Genomic DNA, 12,987 nt, shown 5'->3' with positions numbered 1-12,987 from the left:
TCCATTGATCCTTAATATTGTGCTCAAAATGCACCATTTGGTGCCTCATTTTCAAAGAAATGCTCCTAGGGAGGCCTATCTGACCCCCACCTGTGGGAGGATTGATTTCACCTCTACACACTGCAGCAGAGTTGAGAAGCTACTGAAGTTAGCAGTGTGGACTGAATTCAGCGCTGGTGAAGGTGCTGGGGCTCTGTGCTGGACTTTGGACTCACATGTTCAATACCTAGTGTGTCTAAGGACTTAGTGCACAAACATTCTAATGCAAACCCTGCACCTTGTCTGTGTACATATATATTTATATATACATACATACACACAGTAAAACTCGCATATAATGGGTTCAGGTGGTTTTACATGTATAAAATGGGCAAATCCACTATATGTGTAAAACGGGCAAAATCCGCTGTATGTGTAAAACGGGCAAAATCCGCTGTATGTGTAAAACGGGCAAAATCCGCTGTATGTGTAAAACGGGCAAAATCCGCTGTACAGTAGTGCTGAGAATAATAGTAGTGCTATGTGACTAAAAAGATTAATCCAGGTTTTGAGGCTATTTCTTATTGTTACATGGGAAACAAGGTACCAGTAGATTCAGTAGATTCTCACAAATCCAACAAGACCAAGCATTCATGATATACACACTCTTAAGGCTATGAAATTGGGCTATTAGTTAAAAAAAAAAAGTAGAAAAGGGGGTGTTCACAATAATAGTAGTGTGGCATTCTGTCAGTGAGTTTGTCAGTTTTGTGGAACAAACAGGTGTGACTCAGGTGTCCCCTATTTAAGGATGAAGCCAGCACCTGTTGAACATGCTTTTCTCTTTGAAAGCCTGAGGAAAATGGGACATTCAAGACATTGTTCAGAAGAACAGCGTAGTTTGATTAAAAAGTTGATTGGAGAGGGGAAAACTTATACGCAGGTGCAAAAAATTATAGGCTGTTCATCTACAATGATCTCCAATGCTTTAAAATGGACAAAAAAAAAAACCTGCGTGGAAGAAAATGGAAAACAACCATGAAAATGGATAGAAGAATAACCAGAATGGAAAAGGCTCACCCATTGATCAGCTCCAGGATGATCAAGACAGTCTGGAGTTACCTGTAAGTGCTGTGACAGTTAGAAGACGCCTGTGTGAAGCTAATTTATTTGCAAGAATCCCCCACAAAGTCCCTCTGTTAAATAAAAGACGTGCAGAAGAGGTTACAATTTGCCAAAGAACACATGAATCGGCCTAAAGAGAAATGGAGGAATATTTTGTGGACTGATGAGAGTAAAATTGTTCTTTTTGGGTCCAAGGGCCGCAGACAGTTTGTGAGACGACCCCCAAACTCTGAATTCAAGCCACAGTTCACATTGAAGACAGTGAAGCATGGTGGTGCAAGCATCATGATATGGGCATGTTTCTCCTACTATGGTGTTGGGCCTATATATCACATACAGGTATCATGGATCAGTTTGGATATGTCAAAATACTTGAAGAGGTCATGTTGCCTTATGCTGAAGAGGACATGCCCTTGAAATGGGTGTTTCAACAAGACAATGACCCCAAGCACACTAGTAAACCAGCAAAATCTTGGTTCCAAACCAACAAAATTAATGCCTCGCAGATGTGAAGAAATCATGAAAAACTGTGGTTATACAACTAAATACTAGTTTAGTGATTCACAGGATTGATAAAAAAGCAGTTTGAACATAATAGTTTTGAGTTTGTAGCATCAACAGCAGATGCTACTATTATTGTGAACAGCCCCTTTTCTACTTTTTTTACTAATAGCCCAATTTCATAGTCTTAAGAGTGTGCATATCATGAATGCTTGGTCTTGTTGGATTTGTGAGAATCTACTGAATCTACTGGTACCTTGTTTCCCATGTAACAGTAAGAAATATACTCAAAACCTGGATTAATCTTTTTAGTCACAGAGCACTACTATTATTCTGAACACTACTGTATGTGTAAAACTGACAAAATCCGCTGTATGTATAATATGGACAAAATCCGCTGTATGTGTAAAACGGACTAAATCCGCTGTATGTGTAAAACGGGCAAAATCCGCTGTATGTGTAAAACGGGCAAAATCTTTACATATATAAAACGGGCAAACTCCGCTATGTGTATGAAACAAAGTTTGTTATATGTATAAAATGGGCTAAATCTGCTATCATAGGAGCACAGCTGTCCTCTCTGTCAGACATCTATAACACCAGATGTCTGTGCAGGGCCAGAAGCATCAACTTCGATGGTTCACAATCCGGGCACAGCCTGTTCTCACTGCTGCTTTCAGGAAAAGAGGTACCGGTCCATCAAGGCCCGTACATCCAGACTCACCATGTTCTATCCAACAGCAATACGGGTATTGAATGCACATTAGCCTACAGTCTGCACTGTTCATTGCATTTATTTTTTATAAAGGTGAATACAATGAATAGTACAGACTTCTATTTATATTTTTATACACCGACTGGCTCCTTTGTAAATACATGTATATATTCTTATTTGTCTTTTATATTTACTTTTGCACCTTTGCACTACGGGAGTTGTCTTTTAATTTCCTTGTACCTTGACAATAAAATGACAATAAAAGGCATTCTATTCTATTCTAAAACGGACAAGATCCGCTATATTTATAAAATGGACAAAAGTCTTTACATGTATAAAACGGACAAAGTCTGCTATATGTATATAATGGACAAAATGCATTCCATGAATAAAACCCAATCTATGTATGCGGCACAGTTTGTGTTCGGCGTGAACTGCCACAGTAATTAAGCAGTTGACACCAAATTTGGTATGGTGATTGGAGGCACCAAGGGGTATGTCTTTGGGGCCTTAGGTTGAAAGCACACATGCATGAACACACTCACACTGTCACCCTTATTATATAGGCTTTGAAGGATTACATCAAACTTCTTTGTCTTTCGGCTGTTCCCGTTAGGGGGCGTCACAGCAGATCAATCGTTTCCATCTCACCCTGTCCTCTGTATTTTCCTCTGTCACACCAACCACCTGCATGTCCTCCTTCAGCACATCCATAAACCTCCTCTTTGTCCTCCCTCTTCTCCTCCTGCCTGGTGGCTCCATCCTCAGCATCCTTCTCCCTATATACCCTGGGTCCCTCCTCTGCACATGTCCAAACCATCTCAATCTCACCTCTCTGACTTTGTCTCCAAACCGTCCCACCTGAGCTGTCCCTCTGATATGTTCATTCCTAATCTTGTCCATTCTTGTCACTCCCAAAGAGAATCTCAACATCTTCAGCTCCGCCTCCTGTCTTTTTGTTAGTGCCACCGTCTCTCAGCTGTCCAACATAGCTGGTCTCACTACTGTCTTGTAAACTTTCCCCTTCACTCTTGCTGATATTCTTCGGTCACAAATCACTCCTGCCACCTTTCTCCACCCACTCCACCCTGCCTGCACTCTCTTCTTCACCTCTCTACTAGAGCCCGACCGATATGGATTTTTCGAGGCAGATGCCGATAACGATATTTGGATGAAAAAAATGCTCATAATCGATAAATCGGCTGACTTGCTGATTTAATCGCAAAGTTATTACAAATAACTTCCTTATAAACTTACTTGTATGCTTTTGTCAGCCGATCATTGCAGTGTGACGGCACACTACGGGGGCAAGTGATGAACACATTTAAGCAGGGGTGTAAGCAGCTCTCAGTTGAATGGAGTCAGAGCTCCATCTACTGGACAAACAGTGCAAGGACATTTTACATTGCAGACACAAACATTTCAGTAACTGTTTTGTTTGAGAAATTATCGGTGTTCTATCAGCAAAATTTTGGCTCATAGTGAGTACTTTGAAAAGGGCTTATATGTCGCCGATAATATCGGCCGGGCCGATATATACCGATATATCGGGCTCTACTCTCTACCACACTCTCCATTACTTTGAACAGTTGAGCCCAAGTATTTAAACTCATCTACTTTCACCACTTCTACTCCTTGTAACTGCACTATTCCGCTGGGCTCCCTCCCATTCACACACATGGACTCGGTCTTGCTTCTACTGATTTTCATTCCCTTTCTCTCCAAAGCATATCTCCACCTCTCCAGACTAGACTCAACTTGCTCTCTACTCTCACTACAGATCACAATGTCATCTGCAAACATCATAGTCCATGTGGACTCCTATCTGATGTCATCCGTCAACCTGTCCATCACCACTGCGAACAAGAAAGGACTCAGAGCTGATCCTTGGTGTAATCCCACCTCCACCTTGAATGAGTCTGTCATTCCGACTGCGCATCTCACCGCTGTCGCACTATTCTTGTACATGTCCTGCACTATCCTAACATACTTCTCTGCCACTCCAGACTTCCTCATACAATACCACAGCTCTTCTCTTGGCACCCTATCATAAGCTTTTTCTAAGTCCACAAACACACAATGTAACTCTTTCTGGCCTTCTCTGTACTTCTCCAACAGTATTCTCAGAGCAAACGTTGCATCTGTAGTGCTCTTTCTTGGCATGAAACCATATTGCTGCTCACAGATCTTCTTTTGCTCTCTCTGCTTTTCTAAGCCTAGCTTTTACAACCCCTGGCAAAAATTATGGAATCACCGGCCTCGGAGGATGTTCATTCAGATGTTTAATTTTGTAGAAAAAAAAAGCAGATCACAGACATGACACAAAACTAAAGTAATTTCAAATGGCAACTTTCTGGCTTTAAGAAACACTATAAGAAATCAGGAAAAAAAATTGTGGCAGTCAGTAACGGTTACTTTTTTAGACCAAGCAGAGGAAAAAAATATGGACTCACTCAATTCTGAGGAAAAAATTATGGAATCATGAAAAACAAAAGAACGCTCCAACACATCACTAGTATTTTGTTGCACCACCTCTGGCTTTTATAACAGCTTGCAGTCTCTGAGGCATGGACTTAATGAGTGACAAACAGTACTCTTCATCAATCTGGCTCCAACTTTCTCTGATTGCTGTTGCCAGATCAGCTTTGCAGGTTGGAGCCTTGTCATGGACCATTTTCTTCAACTTCCACCAAACATTTTCAATTGGATTAAGATCCGGACTATTTGCAGGCCATGACATTGACCCTATGTGTCTTATTGCAAGGAATGTTTTCACAGTTGTTGCTCTATGGCAAGATGCATTATCATCTTGAAAAATGATTTCATCATCCCCAAACATCCTTTCAATTGATGGGATAAGAAAAGTGTCCAAAATATCAACATAAACCTGTGCATTTATTGATGATGTAATGACAGCCATCTCAGAATCAGAATCAGAAGAAGTTTATTGCCATTGCCAGTGAACAGGATTCACAGACTAGGAATTTGCTTCGGTACAATGGTGCAACATTAAGAAGAGATCAAATGCTAAGATAAAATTTAACATATGTGTCAAAATAAGGTAAAATCTAACATAAAAAAAAAGAAATATGAAAGGCTGTGTGCAACAGAAAAAACAGAGAAACAGAAAAAACAGTGCAGTGGGAGGAGTGCAATTAAAAACCAAAGTACACTGTCTAAAGTGACCCGTGATAAGATGATAAAGTGACAGAGTTAAGCTTAAGGTGACTGAGTTATGAGGAGTTCATGAGTCTAACGGCAGAGGGGAAGAAACTGTTCTTATGGCGGGAGGTTCTGGTCCGGATGGACCGTAGCCTCCTGCCCGAGGGGAGTGGTTTGAACAGACCGTGTGCAGGGTGAGAAGGGTCAGCTGTGATCCGACCTGCTCGGCCCAGAGTCCTGGAGACGTGTAGGTCGTGGAGAGATGGAAGGCTACAGCCGATCACCTTCTCAGCAGAGGCCACAATGCGCTTCAGTCTGTGTCTGTCCCTGGCTGTGGCCCCGGCGTACCACACCGTGATGGAGGAGCAGAGGATGGACTCGATGATGGCCGTGTAGAACTGCACCATCAGCTGGACAGGCAGCTTGGCCTTCTTCAGCTGCAGCAGGAAGTACATCCTCTGCTGGGCCTTCTTGATGAGGGAGCTGATGGTTGACTCCCACTTGAGGTCCTGGGTGATGGTGGTGCCGAGGAAGCGGTGACAGACCACAGTGGTGATGGGGCTGTTGGTGAGGGTGAGGGAGGGTGGGGGGGCTGTGGCTTTCCTGAAGTCCACGTTCATCTCCACTGTTTTCTGGGCGTTGAGCTCCAAGTTGTTGCTGCTGCACCAGGTCACCAGCCGGTCCACCTCCCTCCTGTAGGCAGACTCATCCCCATCTGAAATTAGTCAGATGAGGGTAGTGTCGTCCGCAAACATGATGAGTTTTACAGAGTCGTGGCTCAAGGTGCAGCAGTTAGTGTACAGGGAGAAGAGCAGAGGGGAAAGGACACAGCCCTGTGGAGATCCTGTGCTGAGAACCCGAGTGTTCGAGACATTTTCTCCCAGCCTCACACGCTGACTACGGTCCGTCAGGAAGTCTGTGATCCACCTGCAGGTGGAGTTGGGCATGTGGAGCAGAGAAAGCTTGTCCTTGAGCAAAGCTGGAAGGATGGTGTTGAATGCAGAGCTGAAGTCCACAAACAGGATCCTAGCGTAGGTTCCTGGGGAGTCCAGGTGCTACAGGATGGAGTGCAGGGCCAGGTTTATGGCGTCATCTGCAGACCTGTTGGCTCTGTAGGCAAACTGCAGGGGGTCCAGGAGGGGGTCGGTGATGGACTTCAGGTGGGATAAAACCAGGCGTTCGAAGGTCTTCATGACTACAGACGTGAGAGCCACAGGCCTGTAGTCATTAAGTCCAGTGATGGCACTCCCCAGTGCCTTTACCTGACATGCAGCCCCATATCATCAGTGACTGTGGAAATTTACATGTTCTCTTCAGGCAGTCATCTTTATAAATATCATTGGAACGGCACCAAACAAAAGTTCCAGCATCATCACCTTGCCCAATGCAGATTTGAGATTCATCACTGAATATGACTTTCATCCAGTCATCCACAGTCCACGATTGCTTTTCCTTAGCCCATTGTAACCTTATTTTTTTCTGTTTAGGTGTTAATGATGGCTTTCGTTTAGCTTTTCTGTATGTAAATCCCATTTCCTTTAGGCGGTTTCTTACAGTTCGGTCACAGACGTTGACTCCAGTTTCCTCCCATTCGTTCCTCATTTGTTTTGATGTGCATTTTCGATTTTTGAGACATATTGCTTTAAGTTTTCTGTCTTGACGCTTTGATGTCTTCCTTGGTCTACCAGTATGTTTGCCTTTAACAACCTTCCCATGTTGTTTGTATTTGGTCCAGAGTTTAGACACAGCTGACTGTGAACAACCAACATCTTTTGCAACACTGCGTGATGATTTACCCTCTTTTAAGAGTTTGATAATCCTCTCCTTTGTTTCAATTGACATCTCTCATGTTGGAGCCATGATTCATGTCAGTCCACTTGGTGCAACAGCTCTCCAAGGTGTGATCACTCCTTTTTAGATGCAGACTAACAAGCAGATCTGATTTGATGCAGGTGTTAGTTTTGGGGATGAAAATTTACAGGGTGATTCCATAATTTATTTCTCAGAATTGAGTGAGTCCATATTTTTTTCCTCTGCTTGGTCTAAAAAAGTAACCGTTACTAACTGCCACAATTTTTTTTCTTGAGTTCTTATAGTGTTTCTTAAAGCCAGAAAGTTGCCATTTGAAATTACTTTAGTTTTGTCATGTCTGTGATCTGCTTTTTTTTCTACAAAATTAAACAACTGAATGAACATCCTCCGAGGCCTGTGATTCCATAATTTTTGCCAGGAGTTGTACTACTCTTTCCCATAACTTCATGCTGTGGCTGATCAGCTTTATGCCTCTGTAGTTACTGCACCTCTGCACATCACCCTTGTTCTTGAAAACAGGAACCAGCACACTTCGTCTCCACTCCTCAGGCATCCTCTCACTTTCCAAGATTTTATTAAACAATCTGGTTATAAACTCCACTGCCATCTCTCCTAGACATTTCCATGCCTCCACTGTAATGTCATCTGGACCAACTGCCTTTCCACTCTTTATCCTCTTCATAGCATCCCTCACTTCTTCCTTACTAATCTCTTTTACTTCCTGATTTACTCTCACCACATCATCCAGCCTTTTCTCTCACTCATTTTCTTCATTCATCTGCTTCTCAAAATATTCCCTCCACCTTCTCAGCACACACTCCTCACTTGTCAGCACATTACCATGTGCATCTTTTATCATCCTAACCTGCTGCACATCATTTCCATCTCTGTCCCTTTGTCTGGCCAATCGGTACAAGTCCTTTTCTCCTTCCTTACTATTCAACTTCTTGTACAGCTTGCAATATGCCTTTTCCTTTGCTTTTGCCACTTCTCTTTTCGCCTTACGCCGCATCTCCTTGTACTCCTGTCTACTTTCTTCATCTCTCCGACTATCCCAAAACTTTTTCGCCAACCTCTTTTTCCTTTTGCTTTCCTGGACCTCTTCATTCCACCCCCAAGTCTCCTTGTCTTCCTTCCACTGTCCAGATGTCATACCCAGTACTGTCCTAGCTGTCTCCCTCACCACATCTGCAGTACTTTTCCAGTTGTCCAAAATTGCTTCCCCTCCAACCAGTGCTTCTCTCACCTGCTCGCTAAATTTCACACGTCTTCCTCCTTTAGCTTCCACCATCTGATCCTTTGTTGAGCTCTCACTCTCTTCTTCTTCTTTACCTCTAAAGTCATCCTACAAACAACCATCCTATGCTGTCTAGTGACACTCTCTCCTGCTACCACCTTACAGTCTGTGATTTCTTTTAGCTTGCATCTCCTATAAAGAATGTAGTCCACCTGTGTGCACCTTCCTCCACTCTTATATGTTACCCTGTGCTCCTCCCTTTTCTTAAAGTAGGTATTCACCACAGCCGTTTCCATCCTTTTTGCAAAATCAACTACCATCTGTCCTTCCCCATTCCTATCCTTGATACCATATCTACCCATTACTTCCTCATCACCTCTGTTCCCTTCACCAACATGCCCATTGAAGTCTGCTCCTATCACCACTCTTTCATGCTTGGGCACACTCTCCACCACCTCATCTAACACACTCCAGAAATCTTCTTTCTCCTTCATCTCACAACCTACCTGTGGGGCATATGCACTGATGATATTCATCATCACCCCTTCAATTTCCAACTTCACACTCATCACCCTGTCAGACACTCGCTTAACCTCCAACACACTTTTAACATACTCTTCCTTTAAAATGACCCCAACACCATTTCTCTTCCTGTCCTCACCATGGTACAACAACTTGTACCCACCGCCGATGCTCCTGCTCTTACTTCCCTTCCACTTGGTCTCTTACACACACAATATGTCTATCTTTCTCCTCTCCATCATCAGCCAGCTCTCTCCCTTTACCAGTCATACTACCAACATTCAAAGTCCCCACTCTCATTTCCATCCTTCTAGTTTTCTTCTTCTCCTGCTGTTTGTGGAAATATTCTCCTCTTCTTCTTCGTCGTCTTTGCCCAGCAGTTGCCCAATTTCCACCGGCACCCTGTTGGGCAACAGCACTGGTGGCGGACGTTGTTAACCCGGGCTGCGACCAATCCGGCATGGAAATTCAATTCTTAGTCTGCATAGTTAGGTTGGCTTGTTTAATGCCGGATGCCCTTCCTGACGCAACCCTCCTCATTTATCCGGGCTTGGGACCGGCACTCAGAATGTACTGGCTGCACACCCCATGTGGCTGAGTTGAAGGATTACATCAAACTACTTCACGGATTCTCACCAAATTTACACAACAGATACATATTTCGACACTGAAGACTCCCCAGAATTTTTGGAGGTGATCAAGATCCAAATCCAGATTCTGGATCAAGATTTCACTTTATATGTGCTTTGAAGGATTACATCAAAACTACTTCAAGGATTCTCACCACATTTGTGCAGCAGATAGATATTAGGCCATGGAAGACTACACTGAAACTTTGGAGGTCATCCGGATCCGGATTATGGATTAAGATTTCACTTTGTATAGGAGTTGAACGATTACTTCAAAAGTACTTCACTGATTCTCACCAAATTTGCACCACAGATAGAATGAATGATTGAATTCAATGAATTTATTTGGCAGACAGACTCAACATTAACAAAAAAGTGATAAATAAAGGAATTCAACACATAGATATTAGGGCATGGAATACTCCACCGGATTTTGGATCTGGATTGGTGGACCCGGGTAACTCAGCGTGTGTGTGTGTGTGTGTTGCAGCTGTCCAGGAGAGGAACTCCTATGCCGTCAGTGTGTGGAAGAGGGTCAAAGCCAAGCTGGAGGGCCGAGATGTGGACGCCAACAGACGGATGAGCGTCTGTGAGCAGGTAACAAACGATGGGGCCATTATTGTAGCAAAAGTATTTGCAAATGTGTATTTTGATCTGTGTGTGTGTGTGTGTGTGTGTGTGTGTGTGTGTGTGTGTGTGTGTGTGTGTGTGTGTGTGTGTGTGTGTGTGTGTGTGTGTGTGTGTGTGTGTGTGTGTGTGTGTGTGTGTGTGTGTGTGTGTGTGTGTGTGTGTGTGTGTGTGTGTGTGTGTGTGTGTGTGTGTGTGTGTGTGTGTAAACAGAGCCAGAAATGCGTATGCAGTCTGTGTATGCGTATTTTGATGTGTGTGTGTAGGTGTTTAAATCATCCACAAATGCGTAAAAAAAATCTGTGTGTCCGTCTGTCTGTGATAATGGGGTCACTCGATTGGATGTGTTCTTACATGTGACTTTTGCTACACTCCTGCCGCATTTGATCTGTAAATGCGTGCAGCCATTTGCACTTGTGTGGAGACTTGTCTGTGTGCCTGTGGTTATACAGCTTCATACCACCAGAGGGCGCAAGCACCAATGACATCGCTCACTGCTGTCGTTTAAAACCTGGCTGGTCCACCAAAGAGATCAAAATACACATTTACAAATACTTTTCCTACAATAACGGCACCATAAATGTTCAAATGTCGGGCTGGAAAAGATGAGACAATTTTCCACGTCAACGATGCAACAGTGTGTCGTTTATAAAGAAAAGGTCTATTGAAAACACGCAGCTTTGTTTCCGCCCCTGAGACCATCAACCAATCACAGAAGGGGACTCACACAGTTTAATTTGCATGCGGTATCTATAAATGAACGGTTATCTCGTTTGTTTCATTAAATGCAGACTGCATTACATTTGCAAATACTTTTGCTACATTAATGGGCCCATAGCCGCACGTCAATCAAATACCGTTGATTGATTGAATTTATTTTGTAAAAGCAAAATCGACAGATATCTGCAATTTGCATTTAATGAAATGAATGAGGTTTTAGCTCCAATACCACTGGTCTACAGCCAAACTGCTTCTGAAATACAGTCAAACTTTACTCATTTTGGGCCACGGAGAATGAAAATGTTGTTAGAAATTGTTGATTGGCTGTAGTTTCAAGAAATGCTACTAAGGATTAATATATAACCCTTTTGGTGTTTGTTTTAAAGTGTTACAAAAAGAGAACAGGTGAAATATTATACATACAGTCAGAGAAACATAAAAAAGACCCATGTCTATGATTTTTCATGAAAACTCTACTGTTAACACAATATAATTATGTAGATGCACAATGTAAAACCTTGTATATCTTGGAAACAGGAGCCAGTCAGTCAGTTATATTTGAATTCAACATGCCAAAATCCATAATAAATAGCACTTTTTATTTCTGAAGCAGGTAATTTCAAAATATAGGGTGGGCCAATAAAATGTGACCACTTTTTGATTGTACAAAGTTTTTGAAATGAGAACTTATTCACACGTTTTACAGACTTGTAACAGAAGCATCAATTTAACATTTGATACCAAACGTTTCCCACTGTGTCTCTTGTTTTCCGCACATTTCAATCATTGATGACATGTTCAATCCACACTCTTCTTCTTTGGATTACAAAAGTGGTCACATTTTCTTGACCCACCCTGTATTTGTAGACCAGTGTAACCGTTCATTTATAGATACCGCCTGCAAATTAAACCGTGTGAGTCACCGTCTGTGATTGGTGGATGGTCTCAGGGGCGGAAACAAAGCTGTGCCTTTTCATTCCACCTTTTCCTCATAAACGGCGCACTGTTGCATCGTTGGCTTGGAAAATTGTCTCGTCTTTTCCAGCCTGACATTTGTCTTTTGAACATTTATGGTGCCGTTATTATAGGAAAAGTATTTGTAAATGTGTATTTTGATCTCTTCAGTGGACCAGCCAGGCTTCAGTGAGCGATGTCATTGGTGCTTGCGCCCTCTGGTGGTATGAAGCTGTATAACCACAACATGAGTGCAAATGGCTGCACGCATTTACAGATCAAACACGGCAGGAGTGTAGCAAAAGTCACATGTAAGAACACATCCAATCGAGTGACCCCATTTTCACAGACACACGGACGCACAGATTTTTTTACATTTGTGGATCTGTTTACAGACACAGATTTTTTTTTTTTTTTTTTTTTTTTTACACATTTGTGAATGGATTTAGACACACACAGATTTCTATACGCATTTCTGGGTCTATTTACACACACAGATCAAAATATGCATTTGCAAATACTTTTGCTATAATAATAGCGACATAACAAACAGCAAGGCTGGGAGGGTCGACCCACCTGATATATTCCACACTGGATCGCTTCAGACATTCCAACAAAAATCATCACAAACCAAAGAAAATACTTTTGACTTATCTGACACAACACGCACATACACACACACACAAAAAAACTTTGCTTCATGGACCAGGGATGAGCCCTGCCCACAGTGAAACAGTGATGGCCAAGTGTCTTTGCACAGACTTTTATATTTCTGTTTCTTCATTTTCATCCCTTTAAAGATGGGATCAATTCTACCCGGAGAGGTTGAATCATATAATTCGCCCTCAGGGGTCTAAATGCACCATTTCGGTAATTTTTACAGACTTTGTGCTCCTGTGTCGGGAAAGAATCTGGTGACTTTTGCCTTCAGCAGAGCAACCTGTAGAAGTGACCTTAGTTTGTATTAACCCACATGTGAACAAACACATCAGTAATATTCTGTT

General features: G+C 42.5%; 1 protein-coding gene across 1 annotated transcript in view; it reads left to right on the top strand.

Moving 5' to 3' along the window:
- LOC117528787 (serine/threonine-protein kinase SMG1-like) overlaps positions 1 to 12,987 on the top strand; it is a gene marked incomplete at its 5' end in the record, with an annotated part of 213,177 nt that overhangs the window by 198,379 nt on the left and 1,811 nt on the right. The window contains 1 exon segment of the mRNA XM_034191411.1: positions 10,173 to 10,279. Coding sequence (XP_034047302.1) covers positions 10,173 to 10,279 — 107 coding nt within the window.

The sequence above is a fragment of the Thalassophryne amazonica genome, chromosome 16, assembly GCF_902500255.1.
Source record: "Thalassophryne amazonica chromosome 16, fThaAma1.1, whole genome shotgun sequence".
NCBI classification, from domain to species: Eukaryota; Metazoa; Chordata; class Actinopteri; order Batrachoidiformes; family Batrachoididae; genus Thalassophryne; species Thalassophryne amazonica.
The sequence above is the reverse complement of the archived record's forward strand: the minus strand, read 5'-3'. Positions and strand labels throughout refer to the sequence as shown.